Source organism: Natator depressus, chromosome 2 (assembly GCF_965152275.1).
Source record: "Natator depressus isolate rNatDep1 chromosome 2, rNatDep2.hap1, whole genome shotgun sequence".
Classification (NCBI taxonomy): Eukaryota; Metazoa; Chordata; order Testudines; family Cheloniidae; genus Natator; species Natator depressus.
In genome coordinates, this window is record NC_134235.1 from 59,653,399 (window position 1) to 59,676,349 (window position 22,951).

The window sequence follows — 22,951 nt, forward strand, 5'->3', positions numbered from 1 at the left end:
TAGTGGGAGAATGGGCTGAATTCCCCAGGCACCAGGCTTCAACTTCATTGGCTTTTCCCTACATTTACCAAGTTCATGGCATCACTCTGTATGTATATACATTAGTTAACTTACACACACACATAAACACACACACACATTCTCTCTCTCTAATCAGTGTAAGGTACCAAAGGGCCACTAAGTGATTCCAATGCAGGAGGCTCTTCTCCCAGGAGGGAAGTCATTCAAAATGTTACCCTTTGAAGACTTAAGCATCCCACAAAAGCATAAAACTTGTTCTTGGAAATCTTATTTAGCCAAAACGCCCATCAACTTCAGTGAAAGCACTGAAGTTAAACCACACCCAATGAGTGGTGGTAGCTATGTCAGTGGGAGAGCATCTCCCACTGACATAGCGCTGTCCACACCAGTGCTTCTGTCGGTGTAACTCATATCATTCAGTGGGGTGGTTTTTTCTCACCCCTTAGCGACATAAGTTATACCAACAAAAATTACACAACTGACATGGAGAAAAATTCTTAACAACCTCATTTAAGTTCTCTCAGAGTGAAGTGACTTCAGCAAAATCTATTTTACCTCCATAGTTTTCTTTCCTATTTTCCTTAACCTTTCATTCCACTCTTCCTTGTCCCTGAGATACTGATTGTATTCCCTGTTTCTTTCAAGACGAAGTTTCTCCTGAAACAAACATTAAAGCACAAAGTTATGAAGCACTTTCTAGGGAGAGGGCTTTTAACTTTGCAGGAGATTTTAAAAGAATAAATATATTACTTTTTTGCTTCTTTTTGATATACAAATAGGGCCTAAAGGTATTTAGTTTTTATCGGTTTGTCATTGGGTCAGGGTTGTACCTCTTTAACTATAGTGGCATAGTTAAAGAGGTACAATATTTGTATGTAGACAGGACCTCAGTCAGTTACAGCCAAGGCCATAACTCAACAAGGTACATTTGAATTAAACATGTTAAAAATTATCTACATTAGAGTCACGTGAGTCAGTTGAGTTAACCCAGCTCAATTTAGCTAACTTGATTAAAAAGAGCCTCAGTAGTCACATGACTATCGAAACTATCCTGGTAATAGTACCACATACACCTAGCTGTAAACTCCCTGAATAAACATCAAATTACAGGGAGAACAATGTCATACATCATATGAATAGTTTGCTAAAAACTTCTGAATCATAAAAAATTCAATGTTGTGTGTTCCCTCAGGTTAAGACAGTTTATGTGCTCTTTAAAGAATAATAAATATGTAAGATACTGTAGTAAAATATTAAAGGTTATCTGAAAAGGAAAAAAAATGGACTTGAACCCAGACCCTTCTTTGCGATGTACATAGGAGGCCTGGAAAAGTGGTCTTTTCCCACTCAAAGGAAAGGAGAGTTTATTTTGTTTTTACTTTGAAATTTAGATTTTGTCTAATCTGAAAGACTCTGGTCACTACAGAACATTGCAAGAGTCGAGAGACTGAAAGCTGAGCAACTGAGTGAGAAAGATTTTTAGTTAGCATACCTAAAACCATTCACCTTAACACATATTAAATGCCAATATCTAGTAAACATTTTGGAGAAAAAATGCCTTATGAGTTAAAAGGTGTGAGAGCTCATACTGTGCATGTTCTGAAAGAAGACAAGATATTCTAGCAAACCAGGGAAGAGTAAAATTGGCATTCCTGATATTTTTAAAGTAAAAAAGTCAGGGAAAAGGAACTTTGTTTATAAAAATATTCCAGGCCTTCTTTGTACACAATAAAGAAGCGCAAACCTATATTGTGTATAATCCTTTACTGGTCACTTTGAAGGTCTGCTGGTGACCCAAGATTAGTTAAATGTTAATGGACGTCTAATCATGAGCCCCACTGGTGGATGAAGTTCATCTGGTGCACGTGTCCAGGGCCCCAGAGTATTACTTTCTGTATATCTGTACTCAGTTCCTACTGGCATGCATTTAGTAACTGTTTAAGGAATACATTTTATATACTATATATTACACACACAAACTATGTTAAAAGATTATTAAGGTTGCAAAGTCATGCATTCAAACATTAGGAAATGCCAGAATTAAGGCTGTCTGTAAAGATCAGTAACTTACCCTACAATAACTGTGGTTCTTTGCAATGTGTCTTCCACACCGATCCCATTCTTGGTATACATGCACCTCATTCATGCATGCGAGATCAGATTCTTTAAGGCTAGAATTGTCCACTCAGGCCACTCTTACACCAATGTGCCCTTGTGCCACCCCATGCAAAGACAAGGGTCAGAGTAGGTACAACTGCCCCTCATTTCTTTTTCTAATACTGAACACCGTATAAGTAGTTGCAGGGAAATAGGGTGGATCATGGAATCTGTGTGGACAACATCTCTCAAAGAACCACAGCTACTGTGGAGTAAGTAACCCCATGATAACCTTATCCTAGAAGTCTGAAATGCAACCTCACTGGTGTTCTTGACTGGGGCTGAAGTTGATTAACGAGGTTTGTTACTGTTTAAAATCTCTGCTGTGGAAGGTAAGCCAATGCTGATCTAGAGTAACACTGCTCCTATTAACTCTGCGCTCCGAGTCAGAGCGAGCATGGATTTCCCTCTGTTGCCTTTGAAACTTGGTCGGGCAAAGAACTTCAGGATTGCTTGAAAGGAGCTGATCACCAGTTGTGGTGATCTTCCTTCAATTAGCTAGTTGGTTAGGTAAGAATACTCCTGGCTTCCTTGTCATCTTAGTTGAGCTGCAACTACCATCAGACATTTGGTGACAACACTTGAGTATGGAAGAGAGGCGGGTGGGCAGGACTCTGCATTGGTAGTGAGATGTTCCTAGTAGGAACCTGAGGTACCTACTGTGAGCCAGTTGTTTTCATAGTATCACAGGATTGGAAGGGACCTTGAGAAATCTTCTAGTCCAGTCCCCTGCACTTAAGACAGGACTAAGTATTATCTACCATCCCTGACAGGTGTTTGTATAACCTGCTCTTAAAAATCTCCAATGAAAGAGATTCCACGAACTCCCTAGGCAAGTTTTTCCTAACGTCCAACCTAAACTACCCTTGCTGCAATTTAAGCCCAATGCTTCTTGTTCTTTCCTCAGAGGTTAAAGAAAATAATTTTTCTCCTTTCTCCTTGTAACCTTTTATGTACTTGAAAACTGTTATCATGTCCTCCCTCAGTCTTCTCTTCTCCAGACTAAACAAACCCATTTTTTTCAATCTTCCCTCAGAGGTCATGTTTTCTAGACCTTTAATCATTTTTGTTGCTCTTCTCTGGACTTTCTCCAACTTGGTCACATCTTTCCTGAAAAATGGCACCCAGAACAATACTCCATTTGAGTCCTACTCAGCGCACATTAGAGTGGAAGAATGACTTCTCGTGTCTTGCTTACATCAGACCTGCAAATACATCCCAGAATGATGTTTGCTTTTTTTGGAACAGTGTAACATTATTGACTCATATTTAGCTTGCCACTATGACCCCCAGATCCCTTTCTGCAGTACTCCTTCCTAGGCAGTCATTTCCCATTTTATAAGTGTGCAACTGATTGTTCCTTCCTAAGTGGAGTACTTTGCATTTGTCCTTCTTGAATTTCATCCTATTTACTTCAGACCATTTCTCCAGTTTGTCCAGATCATTCTGAATTTTAATCCTATCCTCCAAAGCACTTGCAGCCCCTCCCAGCTTGGTATCATCTGCAAACTTTATAAAAGTGTACTCTCTACGCCATTATCTAAATCACTGACGAAGATACTGAACAGAACCGGACCCAGAACTGATCCTTACGGGACCCCACTTGATATGCCCTTCCACCTTGACTGTGAAGAATTGAGACATGACAGAGGGCATCTTGCAGATCAAGAGCTGCAAATCACTCCTGAGGATCAAAGGAAGGGATTACAGAAGTTAGGGTCATCATTCAGAATCTGGAGAATTGGATGCAGATTTTGAGACAAATGTCGAGAATTGGCTTTCAACCCCCACTTTTTTTTAAAAAAAAAAAAGATTAAAAAGTAGTGGGAATAAAAGCCCTGCCCTTTAACCAGAGGACGCTTTTTGTTTTAAACCATTCCACCTCCTTTGGGAACCATGATCTTCATACCTTGTGTGTCCACCATGGAGGCTTCAAATAGGTAGGCTTACTACCTTTGTCAAGGACCTGACTATCTGAAGTCCCAGACAGCAGGGCAGCTAAGAAGGCAGCAAAAAGTCACCTCCTGTAGAATCTCTGCTTCTTCCTCGGTGGGTCCGAAGATCTCAGTGGCTAATCATAGAATTGTATCAACGAACGCTCTCTGAAATATGATTGTCTCAACTGTTTCCTCTTAAGACTCAGAAACCTCAAGCACCAAGACGACCAGAGTTGCCCATGAATCTCTTGAAGTACAGAGGGCTCTGTCAGTGCCACTGCTAAAATGTTCATTACCTTCCACTGGGAGGTCCTCAATTGTTGCCTGGACCTCTCTAGGGGATGACTGAAGCCATGACGACCCTATTGCTGTAGCCATTGTACATGCTGCTGAGGCATCCAGCAAAGCCTGCAGTTGTGTGTGTAGTCAGCTGACCTTCAGCCATTAGGGACTTCCTGGTGCTTCTTGGGCAATTTATCAGTGCAATTAGACGGTTTGCTCCCCCTCTAAAAAGTCATATTTAGAGAGCAGCACTTGATAATTTGTTACTGTCATTTGAAGGTTTGCAGACTAGTATACTTTCCGGCCGAAAAGAACCAGTTTGGGGGGAATTTTTTTCCCCCTGCAGGGACCATTAAATTCGATCCATTTTAGTGGTCCCTGCCATTTCCTTCTCTCTTGTACTGCTTGCACAAGAAGATGGCTATAGGATGAGTGTAAAATATTCAGATCCCTTCTTGCACACTCATTATCTCCTATGTGCTCTTTTGCATGTGACAGAAACAGAATCCAGAGTACACCAGATGGATTTAGCAGGTTCCAGAAGACTATCATTTACTGGCATGGCTAAACTCCCTGGAGTTGACAAGTGCAGTATGTCCAAGAGATTGTGTTTTTACTCATGAACAGCTTTCAGGAGAATGTTTAAGACTTCCACCATCCGCTTTATTAAGGCTGGAAAACCTTAAATTTGCCCACAGATGCCAATGTATGTGAGCTCTCTGGCTTGTGAGGAGAAAATGAGGATATTGCAGCCAGAACTAGATGTTCTTTCCCTAGAAATTGTTCTTCCTCTTGCCTCTCAAGTAGCTGAAGATTCAAGCAGCTGAGATGACTGAGGAGGCTTAATCTGCCTCTTGTGTATAGGTCTAGGTCTCCCTCACCTAATAGGTGAAGCTGGCTTCCAGGAGTAGGGCTGAACACCCCCGAGGGTCCAGCATGGCCACATCTATTACTGGTAAGAATAGTGTGCTGGAGCACACCTCAGGGGATACAAAATATGGTGGGGTCCCTATAAGGCTCCAACTTCTTTCTATCAACTCTCAATCTTCCCTGGAATCACTCCTTGGCTCCCACTGAGCTGCCCATGGGGGTAGATTGAGAATGTACAGGGAATAATTCTCTGATGCACTCAGCAGAAGAGAAAAAGAGTATACTTCTTCTAAAGGAAGGGCAATCCTGTCCAGAGTGCCTTGCCTGTGAAAAGGGGAGGCTGGTATAGGAGACACCTTTCCTGGCAGGCTCTGTGACTCCATGGCTGGGAGCATTGCAACAACCTCCCTGAGCCTTTCCAGCACCAGTTACTTCGGTTCCAGACCCATTGACAAGTCGCTCAGTACAATATACTGTTCTGGTGCAGAGATAGCAACAAGTATCATAGAGTTAGTCTGTACAGAGGTGGAGGGTACCCTTTACACATGTAGTCAGTGTGGGAGAAGCACTGAGTGCAGAGTAGCACTCTGTGCTAGGGTTGGTACCAGGGCAGCATGGTTCTTGGGTTTAGATGGTATCACCTATGTCCCCTTAGATTTTGGTATCAAGATACTAGAAGGAAAGATTCGTCAATTTACAGTAATTGTGGGTTCTCTGAGATGTGTCATCCATATGTGCTCCATTACTGGTGCACATAAACCCAATAGCTTGAGTTCAGATTCTTCTGGCCAGCAGTATCCATTGGAAGCCGTGTCTGCACCCTCAGCATCCTTATGCCTCTAAATGAGGGTATTAAAGGTGGGACATCCCAACCACCCCACAATTCCTTCTCCAGTATCCTTCACCTTCACCAGAATCCAGGTGTTATCAGACTCCACAGTAACAGGGATGGAGGACAGGTCATCGAATATATAGAGACAACACATTTTGAAGAACCAGTTACTGTAAGAGAAGTAATAGTTTCTTCTTTGAGTGCTTGTCAATATATATACTCTACTAATGGTGACTCACAAGCAGTGACCTAGATTACAGGAGGTGGGTACTAGAATTCTACCTAAACAATGATTGGAGGACAGCCCCACCAAAATTAACATTGACATTACCACTATGTGGATTAACATTGACATTACCACTATGCTGGATGAACATGTGCACTGAACACAGGTAGGTGCCCTACATATTTTTAGTATTAGAACATTTCTCAAAGAAATAACAGAAGCTGCTTGCACTCTCACAGAGTAGGCTCTCACTCCCACTGGTGGATCTATGTTAGCTAATTCATAGCACAGATCCATACAAGTAAAAATCCAGTTAAAAAGTCTTTATGTTGAAATGGTGTGACCTCTCACTCAGTCTCCATAAGCTATGAACAGTCTGGAGCAGTGGTTCTGAAACTTTCCAGATGATTGTACCCCTTTCAGGAATCTGATTGGCTTGAGTACCCCCAGTTTCACCTCACTTCAAAATTACTTGCTTACAAAATCAGACATAAAAATACAAAAGTATCACAGCACACTATTACTGAAAAATTGCTTGCTTTCTCATGTTTACCATGTAATTATAAAATAAATCCATTGGAATATAAGTATTGTACTTACATTTCAGTGTGATACTGAGCCTGTTTTACACTTGTGAGCCTTGTCTGAAGCCCAAACCCTGCCACCCGGGGCTGGAGCACGAAACTTAGCTTCCCTGGGGGGCCGCTATGGCGTGAGGCAACCAGGCAATTGCCCTGCTTGACATCTCCTAATGCCAACCCTGCATTTGTGACCCCCCTAAACCCATTCCATGACCATCCTTGGGGCTGCAAGCCCCATGTCAAGAAACATTGATTTAGATGAGTACCCCCTGGAAGACCTCTGAGTACCCCCAGGGGTACATGTACTCCTGGTTGAGAACCACTTGTCTGGAGTATACCCTAAATGTCTTAGTTCTATCAATGTAGAAAGATAGTGCCCTAAGAATGTCCAGGGTGTGACACTTAGCCCCATTTTTGTTTGAATGTGGTTTTGGGAAAAATACAGGTAAGCATATAATCTGGTTATGATGAAAGTTAGGAATGTAAATACCATGTAAAAACAGTAACCGTGTAACCTATTCGAATTCTATCAGTTAAATGTTTAACCGGGGAACTAGATGTGTGGGGAGGGAGGAAGGTGCTGCAGCACCCCCACATTTTACATGGGGCTCCACTGCCACCACCACGCCCGGGGATCCCCGCTGCTGCTGCCACCACCGCACCCAGGGATCCCCGCTGCTGCTGCCACCGCCACACCCGGGGATCCCGGCACACCCAGCAGCCAGGACCAGGCAGCAGTGGGGGTCCCCGAATGCAGGCAGCGGCAGCCAGGATGCCCAGCGGCGGCAGCGCAGTTTAATCGTTAACTGAAACCGATTAAAAACCGATAAGCATCAAGGCTTATTGGTTAACCGATTAAACTTTTACATCCCTAATGGAAGTCAGAGTCTATCTTCTGTATAAATTTTGGGTGAGGTCTCAACGACACACCGTCTTTATGAAAAGCTGTATCTGGGTGCCCTGCGTTAGTGCTCGTGTCTCACCTACCCTTCTGGTCAATGTTATTGCTACCGAAAAGGCTGTTTTGATGGAAAGATTAAACAGGGAACGTGTTGATAGTGGATCAAAGGGTGGACACATAAACACACATCAGTGCAATATTTAGATCCCAAGGAGAGGGAGGTTCTCTGACTGGGGGAATATACCCTCAGAAGGCCTTTTAGGAACCAAACCACTGTAGGGTGTAAAAATGTGGAATACCCCTAAATTGGAGGGTGGGAGGCTGAGATGGCTCCCAGGTGAATCCTCAGAGAGCTCACTGAAAATCTGGAGTTCTTTAATAATACAAGGTACCCCCGTATGTCTGGTATCTAAGTGAGAAACGGAGGTAACTGGTGTTGTTGTGCCCAGACAATGAATCTTTTCCAACTGCCAGATTAAATATACCGTTGAGAGTCCTTTCTGTGGATAGAAAGGATAAGAATGTTTTGCACTTCAGTTAAGATACTCTCTATTGATGTTACCCAGCCAGTGTCCATGCCATGAGGCACAGAGTGTGTGGATGCATATGGCGGATATGACTGACTCTTTGAGATATTATGTATTGCTGGAGAGGCAGTTGTACTGGAGGTTGGATGGAGAGATTCTTTAACACTAATAACTGCCTAATTATATACAACCACTTACATAACAAAGAATAGCCACACAGAGAGCAAACAAGTTTGGACACTCCAAGTTCCAACTCATAGTCATGGGTGGTGAGAAGGAACTCAGACGTGACTGGGATCGCCTTATCCTGTATGCTCTCAGTCAGAGACACAAGAACATTTGGGACGCAGACATAGTCCCCAGAAGACAATGCTGGCCAAAACAAATTGAACTCAAGTACACTGGGTGCATGAACATAAACAATGGGATACGTATGGACAAGCACTCGAAGAAAACTAAGTCTTTACAACCTTATGACCTTTCAAGGAAAGAGCCCAGGGCAAGTTATGGTGAGTCTTAATCTCTTACTAAGTGCTAGGTAAAGTGACCTGCAGTTTTTGTCCCCTCTACATTCAAATTAGACAGCTTCCTCCTCCATGCTACCTGGACCCATCAGGGGAGTCAATGAGAGCATAGGAGAAATAGGCTCAGTCCTAATCCAGAGCATGCCCAGTGTGTGGGCAGAATCTTCCTGTGTATTTAACTGCTAAAACTCTAAGAAGTTTCTACTGAATTGTTCTTCAGAGGGAGACAGATTCTGCAGTCGTCATCCCCACCACACCCACCCACACAGACAAAAGGAAGGATTGTCCAGTGGTTAGAGTGCAAGCACAGGATGTGGGAAATCTGGATTCAGGTCCCCGCTGCTCCACAGACTTCCTCTGTGACCTTGTGTGACACTGAGCAGGAAAGGGTTAAGCAACTAACAGCCTATATTCTCCCCCAAGGAGTTCAGTCACAAATGTAATTTACGCATTATTTTCTTAATGAGCATCACAGCATGGAAACATGTCCTCTGGAATGGTGTCTGAAGCTTGAAGGAACATACGAACGTTTAGCATATCTGGCACGTAAATACCTTGTAACACCGGCTACAAAAGTGCCACGCGAATGCCTGTTCTCACTTTCAGGTGACACTGTAAATTAGAAGCAGACAGCAGTATCTCCCATAAACGTAAACAAACTTGCTTGTCTTAACGATTGGCTGAACAAGAAGTAGGACTGAGTGAACTTGTAGGCGCCCGAGTTTTACATTGTTTTGTTTTTGAGTACAGTTATGTAACAAAAAAAAAAAAATCTATATTTGTAAATTACACTTTCACGATAAAGAGATTTCACTACAGTACTTGTATGAGGTGAATTGAAAAATACTATTTATTTTGTTTATCATTTTTACAGTGCAAGTATTTGTAATCAAAAATAATAATATAAAGTGAGCTGTGTACACTTTGTCTTCTGTGTTATAATAAGAAAAGGAGTACTTGTGGCACCTCAGAGACTAACAAATTTATTTGAGCATAAGCTTTCGTGAGCTTCAGCTCACTTCATCGGATGCGTTCAGTGGAAAATACCGTGGGGAGATTTATATACATAGAGAACATGAAACAATGGGTGTTACCATACACACTGTAACGAGATTATACACACCTTGATTATCACTACAAAAGGTTCCCCCCGCTGGTAATAGCTCACCTTACCTGATCACTCTGGTTACAGTGTGTATAGTAACACCCATTGTTTCATGTTCTCTGTGTATATAAATCTCCCCACTGTATTTTCCACTGAATGCATCCAATGAAGTGAGCTGTAGCTCACGAAAGCTTATGCTCAAATAAATTTGCTAGTCTCTAAGGTGCCACAAGTACTCCTTTTCTTTTTGCGGATACAGACTAACATGGCTGCTACTCTGAAACCTCTATTATAATAGAAATCAATATATTTGAAATGTAGAAAAACATCCAAAAATATTTAACAACTTTCAGTTGGTATTCTATTGTTTAACAGTGTGATTAACCATGATTAGTTTTTTTAATTGCGATTAATTTTTTTGAGTTAATCACGTGAGTTAACGGTGATTAATCGACAGCCCTCCTTAAAAGGAAAATTTGCCCATTTCATTACCTACAAATCAATGTACTGGATTATCCAGGGAAAAAGGATCTTGATAATTAAAATCGATCAATCAAAAAATGTCTATTATAGAATTAGAAGGCTTCACCTTATTTAAAATTGACCTAACGATAAAGGAATATGTTCATATATGAAGTGGATAAAAAGTTTGGCAGGTATTTTATTGTCAGCTGGAAAGTCTATTTGTGCACAACTCTGAAAACTTCAGAGTTTTTTTAATTAATTAGTTATATAAAGTATTTACTTAATTTACACCTGCACACCTACCTTGGCTGACCTCCTCTCGCCAATAGGAAGAGATAGTCCCTGAGTATATGGATCTACTTCATTCGTTGTCAGATAATTTTTCTGTATAAAACAAAATGAATAATTCAATAAGTTTTGGACTGTCTAATTTTACTTGCTAAATACAGTATAGGATTTAGGAATTACACCTTCTGGAATATGACAGGGCAATTTGCTCCACTTTAATAAAAGAGAAATGAAAGGATATCTTCACTTTTTAGAAATGCAGGATATTTTTGGAATACAAACCAACAAAAGCCAAGAAAACTGCAGGTAAAAGGTTTTGTTATCTCTATATTACGTATTAATGATGGCTTGTTAGCCTTAATTTGAATGATCCAATTTGAATGTTTGCTATAGCTTTTCTGTATTCTTTTGTTTTATAGTTATTTAGGGTTGCTATGTGAATTACTGCCTCTCTCATTTAAAAATAGATATTGTTTACATACAACCATTATTAAATCCTCCTATTAAAATACAAGCGGATGAAAGAATTCTCGAAGAAGTTACCTTGGTGATGAGTGAAAATGTGAAAGGAATTTCACTATCAACAGCTAAAGAAAATATGCCCATGCTTCCAATTCCAGCAATGTGTATCTGCTTTATTCCGAATATCGGTGTATAGTTACTAATCTGTATATCAATATTAATAATATCTATACTCTACAAGAAAGGTGGGCAAATTACGGCCCACGGGCCATATCCAGCCCACGGGCCATATCCGGCCCGGCCCTTGAGCTCCTGGCCAGGGAGGCTAGTGGCCTCCCTAAGTTGTATGCAGAGTAATTGTAGTCGTGTCAGTCCCAGGATATTAGAGAGACATGGTGGATGAGGCAATATCTGTAATTGGACCAGCTTCTGCTGGTGAGAGAGACAAGCTTTCGAGCAACATAGAGCTCTTCAGAAGAAGTTGGACCAATAAAAGATATTATCTCACCCACCTTATCTGGCCTCCTTTAGCACAGTTACAACAGATTCCCCTAAAATCATCTCCAGTGTATCCTCAATCATTTATTTTATAAAACACAACATTTTTAATAAAATATTGTCCGCTTGTGTTTCCATGTCTGTTGTCTTATTTCACTAGCATAATTTTCTTCTGTTATAATGTATATATGTTTTGTGCAACCCTAGAGGCACAAACAGATGAGACAACTTCCATCTGTTCCACTCTAAATCTATATCATTATGAATCATACTTGGCAATTACAAGTGAGTAGATTTAGCGGGGTTAACAACTACAGTAGAACCTCAAAGTTACAAACACCTTGAGAATGGAGGTTGTTCATAACTCTGAACAAAACATTATGTTTGTTCTTTGAAAAGTTTACAACTAAACATTGACTTAATGCAGCTTTGAAACTTTATTATGCAGAAGAAAAATGCTGTTTTTAACCATCTTAATTTAAATGAAACAAGAACAGAAACAGTTTCCCTACCTTGTCAATTTTTTTTTTTAAACTTTCCCTTTTTTTTTTTTTTTTTTTCCCTTTAGTAGTTTGCATTTAACACAATACTAAACTGTATTTGTGGATTTTGGGGGGTTGTGTGTCTGCTGCTACTTGACTGCGTACTTCCAGTTCCAAATGAGGTATGCGGTTGACTAGTCAGTTCATAACTCTGGTGTTTGTAACTCTGAGGTTCTAGTGTATCAAATATCCAGGTACTGAGATTGGGCTAGATTAATAGAAAGAATGATATTTTTGTCTGGAAAATATTAATGAATTCATTGCAATCCTTGCCAATATCTAATTACTGCCAAATTTTAAACAGTTCTCATGATAAACTTCCCATTTTTAAAAAAGATGCTTACAGAAAGTCAGAATTGATATGAAAATTTTGTTTTCTATAGAAGCATACAGTTTAGACGTTACCAACCAAAATACTTCAAGAGCTGCTCAGAATCACAGCATCACCTTACTTTGAAGACTGAAATTAGAGATCAAGGTCTAATCTCCTCCCCCAACTTTTAAAAGTTTAATATGGCTAACATATGTATGACACAAAAGAAAATCTTAATATCTAAACAAATCTCAATTAGGAATAAGGAGTACTTGTGGCACCTTAGAGACTAACAAATTTATTTGGGCGTAAGCTTTCGTGGGCTAAAACCCCTTCATCAGATGCACGGAGTGGAAAATACAGTAGGAAGATGTATATATACAGAGAACATGAAAAGATGGGGGTTGCCAAACCAACTCTAACGAGACAAATCAATTAAGGTGAGGTATTATCAGCAGGAAAAAAAAAAAAAAACCTTTTGTAGTGATGATCAGGATATGCCGAAATAAATGTGTTAGTCTCTAAGGTGCCACGAGGACTCCTCGTTCTTTTTGCTGATACAGACTAACACAACTACCACTCTGAAATCAATTAGGAATGGAATTAACAAGCAGTAATTCTTGCAATCAAAACACTAAATATAAAAGTAAAATAAAATGTTCTATGGATGTTTTGAACAAGAATAAAGCAATTCAATATAAAAATCAAGATTATTTTCATTATTAGAATGTTAAATTAAAATTGTATATTAATTTCAAATTAAAACAAGAATAAAAAACAGTAATTGTTTTACAAAAACTCACTGAAATTAAGGATTAAAAAGCCAATTGTTACAGTTGCTACTGCTATATGATAATTCTGTTGTGTGCCAGTGCGGTTATTAACACTGAACATATTAAACAGTAAGAGTTAGTATTTCACATAAAAATATTCTGTAATTTGAAGCCCAAAACAGAACATATTGCATTTAGTCTTTTAATGCTGCTCTTTCTACCATGCCACCCATCACTCCTTTATTAAGAAGCTTTAATTTAAAATTGGTTCAAAGGGACACCACTACATTTAAAAAAAAAAAATCACAATTCTTTCCGCACCTACTATAGTTATAAGTAATGCTTAAGATTACACATAACTAAAATAATTTGTCAAAAAACTATTTTCCTCTCCCCCCCCACCCCACCGGTTTGTTTAATTTGCGCATTGGCACCAGTGTTTGATGCATAGTCAGTTCCACTGTTCCCCTATGTAGTCTGTCAGTTTCACCTCACTGAAGAGACATCAATAGTAGCAAAGGAGCAGGAAGCCCCTGAAAAGTAGTTTTTATTTTTTCTTCACATACTGTACTAGTTGGGGGCTCTTTCAAAAACTTGACTAATTTCAGAAAGGTCATTAAAAAATTCTTTATGTACAAGTGCCTGCCTAATGTAATTGATGAAGACTGGGGGGCTTGCTTTGTAGCAAGTCTTCTACCATAAGAAACAAACAATTGAAGAGTCAGCATGATATAGCAATGATAGCAAATGCAAAGAAGAAATCAACGAATGTTGTATAATTATATTAACAGGAAATAATAAGCATAGTATATCTTGCAATAAGCAAGCATACAGGTACTGTTAATCACAACAGCAGCACACACAAGCACACAACACACACAAAAATCATGATTTTTTAATCCATTTCATTTGCACAAACCTGATTATAACAAAGCAAAAAGTTAATCTGGGCAGGGCAGAAAAAACATATTGCCAACACCCTACATTTCTTTTTGCTTGTGAAATACCCTAAAAGTCAGGGAAAACAGACTATTCATAAAGTGTCTTCCATTAAAACCATTTGATTTTACTAATAATAAAACAACAATTTTTAAAAAAAACTATTTATTCATGTATTCTAAACAAACAGGCAGGCAATGACACTAGGCACACACAGCAAAAATTACATTAAACTTAATTTTTTTCATTTAACATTTAAAATCTGATAAATTAAAACCGGATTTAAACTATTCCCCTCCCCACCACCCCGACAAAGATGAAAATTGTGTCAAGCTTCTTCCATACAAGTTTAAGTTTTAAATCATCACAGTGGCATCTCATACACTGTACTAAGTGGAACAGCAGCCTTCTTTATAATCAAATAGAAGAATTGTAAAAACATGCTGAAGAACTGAAGCACCATATTGGCTAAATGAATATTCTTACCTGAGTTATAAGATCATAATATGGGCAATAACTTATTAAGCAAATACCTGTTTGGCATGTTAAATACTCAAGAAGAGCAAAAAAGATGAGAGCAAACAAAAAAAAATTAAAAATATTTTTAATCAAGTTGTATTATAGTAATTTGAAATCTCAAAACAGCAGGATCTGTGAAAGTCTAGAACACATAGCCCCTCATGGTGTTAGCATTTTAAACCACCTTTATTCTGGAAACAGGTCTCTGAAATTGTGACAGCTCAGAATGAATTCTGTCTTCTCAAAAGACTTTTTCATGGTGGTTTTGTTTTTTGTTAAAAATCAGAGACTAATTTCAAAGAGGTTTTACCTGAGAAAGATATCGTCTATAATCTTGTCGAAGTTCCTCCTTTAGCTTATGTTTCTTTCTTTCATATTCATCTCCAAGAGGCAAACTCAAGCCATATTCATCTGTAAAGTTTAATATAATGCTTATTCACCTTCTATTAATACAAAACAGTACAAATAAGAGTTGTGTTACTTGCTGGAAAAGATATTTTGGGCTTTTTACCAGGTAACACAAAAGGGAAAAAAATGAATTATTCGAACAGTAATCATGTTAAATTATGAAAAATAAACTGCACATTATCTTATCTTTAAAAACAATCACGCAGAAAGCATTATGAAAATGTAGTGCCTGTTTTTTTTCTAATTATAAAGAGTTTTTCCCCTTTTGGTCCTTGTATTTCATTGCCTTAGAAGCAAATTTACCGCAATCTGAACTCAAAAGCATAGGTTTGCAAACATTTCTAAACAGCAATATTTTACATTACTGCGTGCAATCTCTATAATCAATATTTAATCTTGAAGCAAATCACTTCTCTTCAGACAAATGTTAGTGTAGAAACAAAAGAATTTATTACCTGATATTTCACACTGTGCTTGTTAAGCAATATCAAATGCTTCAGAGAATGTATTTTATAACATTCTACTTGTTTAGTATGAAACTCATATATACAATATATACCTGCATCAATACAATTTTGAAGAGACTCATGGCCACAAGAAGCAATGCTGTTTCTTCATTCAGCCTTTCTACTCTAAAGTTCTGAATTCTCTCTCACATCACTTAGACTATCAAATATGCTGTGACAGAGATTCATATTTAGCCCTGCTTCAAGACTGTTTTAGGATTTTGAAATTGTTACACACTAAAATATATTTGCTACACAGATTACTGTCCTCTGAAATCAAAACTGATTGAGAAATTAGAAACAAATATCTTTTTGCCTCAAAAGACTAATCATTATTTCACTTGGCATCTGAAGAAAATGAAGAGAGAATGGCACAAAGTTAAACTAACAGGACAAGAAACACCAAGACCTAGAGCCAAATTTTGAAGGCTTAACATTTTTATCTTCTCAGTCCATATATTTATTTACTGAGCTGAATATAATCATTCTCCTGTAAACAAAGCTTTTTATTTTCTTCCCCAGCACTATATCATTTATCATCCTGTAGTTACAATGGGGAGGGGATGGAAGATTGTTGTAAAGTATTGTTGCCAGTGATAACCTTGAAAGTATTTCGACTTCAGCATGGTCTAATTGGAGTGAGCCAGCAGACTAGAAGCAAGAAATTTTAAAATTTTATTCCCAGGTCTGTTCCTGATCTACTGTGTGGGTTTAGGCAAATCTGTTTGCCTGATTTCCATCACTTCAGTTACACCTAGTGAGGATTAGTTAATGTCTGTATAGTGTGTTGATACATGAAGCACTATGTAAATGTTAAGAATCGCTAATCCTGGAGTACTTTAGATGGCTGATAACTCATTTTTTCATTACTATCTTTATAAAGAAAGAGCAAGAAAAAAATGGCATAATGAAAGGATGCACATGATTGTCTTATGACAGTTCCAGCTGAGCCAGGTTAGGGCATAACCAATCCAGTCATAATTTGTGAGCCAATCTGCCACATGTTAAGTATGGACTCAGAAAGAGAAGAATATCAGAACACATTTTTGTGTTTGTTATTTTCTTACTGGCATTTATAGATTTCAGTTGATGGCTGACAGAGGAGAGCTGCACAGGTGAGCTTCCATCCATAGTTGTAAAAAGAAAAAAGAAAAGGAGTACTTGTGGCACCTTAGAGACTAACCAGTTTATTTGAGCATGAGCTTTCGTGAGCTACAGCTCACTTCATCGGATGCATAGCATATTGTGGAAACTGCAGAAGACATTATATACACACAGAGACCATGAAACAAAACTTCCTCCCACCCCACTGTCCTGCGGAAGTTTTGTTTCATGGTCTCTGTGTGTATATAATGTCTTCTGCAGTTTCCACAATATGCTATGCATCCGATGAAGTGAGCTGTAGCTCACGAAAGCTCATGCTCAAATAAACTGGTTAGTCTCTAAGGTGCCACAAGTACTCCTTTTCTTTTTTCTTTTTACGAATACAGACTAACACGGCTGTTACTCTGAAACCATCCATAGTTGCTGGCTATTAGGAGCCATTCTGGTTCCGTTTTTTTTTAAAAAGTGGGACAGATTGGAGAGAATAACGTAAGAGTAAGTGTTTTTTATTTAAGAAATTTTACCTCTACTCTTTTTTTTTTTTTAAAAGCTACACTCTTTTTAAAGCTATTCTAACCATAGTTTCCATAGAAACAACAGCCAACCAGAGAGGAATTTCAGCTGCCTGCTGTTGATTTAGATTCCTAGGGAATTTAACGTTGAATCAGCTTTTTAAAAAAAAAAAAAAAAAAAAAACCGAAATGCCACAAGTAACTAGCAGCTTAGAGTAAAAAACCGAGACCTGGAAATGCCAATTTAAGAAAAAAAAGTCTATGGAATCTGGGCCTAATTCTGTTCTCACTTACAGCAGTAAATCCTCTGAAGCCAGTGAAATGTCATTAGTGTAAAACCAGTGAGAAATCATAATCTGGTCTTTTGTCACTAAGTCTAAGGTACTGGGGCGGGAAGGTATTTAAAGTTTCATTTTATTTGTTAAAATGATATTTGGGATTATCCATCCAGAAAAACTTTGAAGAGAACATAATCACAACTGGATAGTGACCTAGGAGTTTACTACTGTTATTAATAGTTGTATTGAGGGCCTATGCAAGGGCAGGGTGGACAGATACTCTGAAAAGAATGGTTTTGGATAGGTTTAGAACTCTTTCTTTTTACAGCAACTTGGGCTCTGAGAGGGGCTAGGGGAGCAAAAATACTAAAACTATGTTTCTACTAATTTTGTGGATAGTCCTACTTTGAGTCATAGCCTTGCTCTTTCACTTTTGTTGGTATTATGTATACGGTTACTCAATATATTGTTAAAAGTCTTCTTTGTATGCGGTGGACAAACTTTGAACTAATAAAGGCAGTAATTTAAAAAAAAAGTTTAAAATGTCACATCTTCAAGTGTATTTATTTAAATAAACTTTTACAAATATATTTTACAACTTTATATGTTATTTTTGAAATTATTAAAGCATGATTGTACTGAATAACTTCACTTTCCAAGTGACTGACAACACACTGCTAAATACTCAAAAAAGCAAAAAGGAAAACCCCCACATCTGGCCTCTATTGCAATTTAAAGCAGCCTCACGGTTGTTCTAAATCACATCAACTTATAATGGCCCCGCAAGCCATGTATCACCCTCACGGGACGGGGATGCATAGCATAGAGTTGATTATGTCAGCTGTACGGTAGCTGGCATTTAAGGCAGTTTTCAGGCCACTAATCTATATTATTTAATTTTGTTTAAACAAAGTGAATACATTTTGTTACCAATCTGAGGGACTGTTTACAGAAATAAGGCACTTCAGGTCATGTGGTGTTACAAAGCTCACTACTTCTGTGCCTCATAATCTGCATGAAGCATGACAATGACAATAGCAATGACACACACTATGTTATAAGTTATTCCTTTATGACATCATGGAAATATTTCTGATAAGAAGTTACATGTGAGATGGTCAATTCCTCTAAGCTCTGGCATTATTTCACTTTCATTCTCTGGACTGGAAGCATTTCTGGTCCCCTACGAAGACTCCCCACTTCTTTTTAGTCTCCTTGCTTTTATGATCACCCCTGGAATTATAACCTCCACAGAGAGTGTCCTCACGCTAGGTCTTCCCTCTATTCCATCACAGACCACATACAGGGACCCAGAGTCCCTGTCATGGCAGAGAAGATTCTCATCACCTCTTTGGATTACTTCTGCTAAAGGATGGACTTTGCCTTAACAATGAATCAGGAGGCTGAGTTTCCTTTTAATTGAATTAATGTATGTAACCGTCCACTTTAAAAGAGTATGATTATACTATCCATTTCAGTATCTAGAATGTGAGTAATTTGATGTGCATAATTCAATTTTTTAAAATATTTTATTAAAATTTAGTTAATTTTAATTATCTGTTGGGAGGAGGGGGTTATGATGGGACAAAACATCACCAAGCCACAAAAATTAGTTCCCAATATCACAGTGTATGGCCCAGCTGTTGACCACAAAAAGATAGATTTTGATCTACACTTAAGTCCAGATCAACTTTATTGTTCTCCATTTTTAAACCAGAAGTATTGGCATGATTCTCAGTGGAGTTATTCCAAATTTACTTGGGTAAAAGAAAGATCAGAATCTGGCCCAAACAATCTGTTATGCCACATACAGAGGTGACAATAATATCATATGCAGACCTTGTTTTCAGTCCACTGTCTTTGTGAGCATTTTTCTCTATCATGCATAAATATAACTTCTGATCATGCTGAAACACGTAATTATTAAACAAACAATTACTACTTGGACTGCATTCTTTTTCTGACATAAGAAATAGTTATTGTGTCACTGGCATTATTTTCATATTGTTACTGTAACCAATCTATAGACATTTAGGAATTTCACTGTTATCACTATACCACATCATGGTCATTAGCAGCTTCGTGGCAACAGAGGAAACATACTTCAGATGCACCTTTACCAAACACTCAAGACCCTAATACTTAAACTAAATAAAATTTTTACTAGCTCTTATCAGTACAATGCCCTCTGACAGTTGAACAGTTCTTAATCTATCCAGTGGATGGAATGGATGCATGTATTAGTCAGTTCATTACAGCACATTAATAACTGATATATCTAGTGAAACTGAAGGGGCCTTGTCACAGTCATTGCGGGGAGTAAAATAATGAGTCCACCAGTACTCTATATTTTATGTTTCTACAGTTAAATCAATAAAACACTAATGACTATTGTAAACTAACTTATTGATCAACAACAAAAGTGGCAAAAAATCTGAGGCACATACTTATTCATGTGTTGTCTTCTACCCAAGTTTACCCTTGATGACTTCTGGTAGCAAGCAACACTTAATTGTCATTTTAGGTCATTCCTAGTGATGTCATTTCATATAGGGTAACACTAATGACAATAATACATAGTCCTCTGTTTTAAAATGTAGGCAAGATATTATATTTTTATTTTTTAACCTCTCTTTTAACACTATAATTAATGTAAAGTCAACACATGATTAAACAGACCATACTTTTATGTTCAATCCCTCCTGCATGAAATTCTGGCCCTACTGAAATCAAAGGGAGTTTTGCCATTGACTTCAAAGGGGCCAGGATTCCACTTTTTTTTTTTCCGAAATCATCATTCAATCAAGCACACTTCTGGAGTCATCACAATTTGCTTGATAGTTATTTTTTTCAGTGCTGAAATTGTCACGGTACCTATAAGAAATTAAATTTAAATAGTTTATTCACCAGTTAACATTACAATCAAGAGTTGGGGAGAGACTTGTACACTGAACACAGTCCTTCCTCGTCTCTACTTTTTCTGTATGTGTTATCTCACACTTGTCTGTCATGTCTATTATTTAGATTATAAAATCCTCAGAGCAAGGGCCTGTCTTAAGTGTTTTCTGTTAAGCTTCTAGTACACCTGTGGGCATTACAAAAGCACTTATATTCTGAACACAGGAGTGAAATGAGAGTAATGCTCTTGCATCTACAATACACTTTAAAAACATCAATCCTCACAACACCTTTGAGATGAAGGTAAGTATCACTAACCTCATTTTATGGATTGGAAAACTGAGGGAGAGAGAGGTGAAGTGATTTCCAAAGCCACAAAATAGATTTGGTGCTATAGCCAGGATTAGAAATACACATTCATATAATACATGGTATTTGAAATATACACCATTACGTTTCAATACTAAATATAGGTTTCATTTAGGGAACTTAACTTACCTTTAGAAATTAACAAGACCAGTTTACCTGGCTACATCTGGCACCACCTCCTTTACCATCATCTTGACAGATACCTATGCCCTGATGCCTCCACTGCATGTTACACTGTGGTGGCCCTAAAGGGTAGAACTCATTCCACATGGATCTCCTCCCAAGTTCATAACCCCATACTTTTAAAAAATCCCTTTATCTAGGTGGTTTTGGTACTATATGCCATAAAGTTTTAATTGTTTACCCATTTAAATCATTGCCATTATTAATTATTTCTGCAACACCATGACAACGGGCACTTCAGAAATATTATTTATTTCATCTTGAAATTAAAAATATCCTTGTGGCTTTTTGGTCTTATCAAGTCCTTACATTCTTTAAAAACACACACCGACGAAATTTCCACTGACAGCAGTGCCATCTGCTGTTTCAGCTGACATTATTAACATGCATCACTGAATAAGAACTTTTTTATCTCTACTTTAAAGAAGCAATTTTACATCTGATTTTACTCAAACACAAAAATTAGAAAATGCTAATGGCAGCATTATTGTTTCCCTGAAAGGAGGTGAAGAAAGGACATCTCCACATTCTTGACAGGGGTTTGAGGGTATCCTCCAACTTTCCATGCTTATTCACAGTCTAAATCTCTCAGCCCATCTGATGTTGTATTTACAGGAGAGTGCACAGCACAAACCATCAGTGCCACTAGGCCCAGTTCACAATTCAGTTACAACCATGTTTTTGTAACCAATTTGTGACACTTCCTTGACCACAATTTACAACAAACATGGTTTGAGTTTTGACCATTCTTCAGCTTTTTTCTTTCAAAGCAGTGGGTGAACAATTGTAATTGTAATGTAGTACCCAACATACTGCCTAACCTTGTTTGTTACATTCTGGGGTAACTAGAGCAGCTGCTAAGTAGCACTTCAGCAAGGGATATGACTGTCCAAAAGAAAAACACAAAGAGCAACATCAGCAGCACAGGTGGCAATGTACTTTGAGATCTCTTACCACAGGCAAGGTTAGGGGGTCCATACACAATGCAAAAAGAAAGTGTTCTGAACCAGTCTCAGAAACACAGTCACATGCAAAATAAGGCATCTGGCAAGGGTGAAACTGTTAGCTGCAATGTTTAGTAACTTAGTGTTAACCCGATGGTGTGCACACACAAACCATAGCCAAAATTTTCACACTCAACTGCCCAAATGTAAGCTTTTACACAAATAGCCTGATTTTCAAAGATGATGAACATCCTCAGCAGTCATTATCTTCAATTAAAGTTGTAGGCACCTGACACCTTTGAGAATCAAGCCATTTATTTAAGAGCCTACATATTGACTTAAGAGCAGTTATGCCCCCAAATTTGAAAGTCTTGTCCCATGTTTAAAGTTAACCATGTTACTAACTGGTTACAAAGTTAAAATTGTAATGTGGAAAGGGCATAATTGATCGTGGTAGGCTGGGGGGCAGTTATTTAAATAACATGAGGTATTGCTTGCTCTCAGAAATTCAACGTTTCCTTTGTTAGCAGCCCTTGCCAACCCAAAGAGTGAGACACTGTAGTTCCAAGTCTGACATACGTCTAGATGACCTTTGCCTTGTTAGGCTTCTCAGGAGATTTAGTCTATTGGTTTGAGTTCCTATCAGCCATGCCATGGTGACAGGACAAGACCTTATCCCAAGAGGCTGACAGAAAAAGCATCTTGTTTCTCTAGCTCCAAGCACAGATGCAGAACTTCCAGCAGGAAGCTGAAGGGGCGATCCACCTGAAATGCTATCCCAATATACAGTTTTCTTCCAGCAACCCGGAAAACAAAGACAGACACAAACCCTCTCTCAAAGGCTGGCAAATGGACATTAGCTCAAGACACAAAAAGAGCTCTGTGTAAGCTCGAAAGTTTGTCACTCTCACCAACAGAAGTTGGCCCAATAAAAGATATTACTTCACCACCTTGTTTCTATAAAAAAAAACTGAGTTAACCTTAACT

General features: G+C 38.3%; 1 protein-coding gene across 7 annotated transcripts in view; it reads right to left on the reverse strand.

Moving 5' to 3' along the window:
* The window catches only part of CSPP1 (centrosome and spindle pole associated protein 1), a 178,089-nt gene that overhangs the window by 143,110 nt on the left and 12,028 nt on the right, over window positions 1-22,951 (reverse strand). For 6 of the 7 annotated variants that reach the window (XM_074944276.1, XM_074944277.1, XM_074944271.1 and 3 more), the window contains exons 5-7: window positions 15,073-15,173; window positions 10,732-10,812; window positions 577-678 (exon numbers count right to left, since the gene is read on the reverse strand). In XM_074944276.1, coding sequence (XP_074800377.1) covers window positions 577-678; window positions 10,732-10,812; window positions 15,073-15,173 — 284 coding nt within the window. The remainder of the gene's footprint in view (window positions 1-576; window positions 679-10,731; window positions 10,813-15,072; window positions 15,174-22,951) is intronic. The other variant, XM_074944275.1, reaches the window with a different exon arrangement.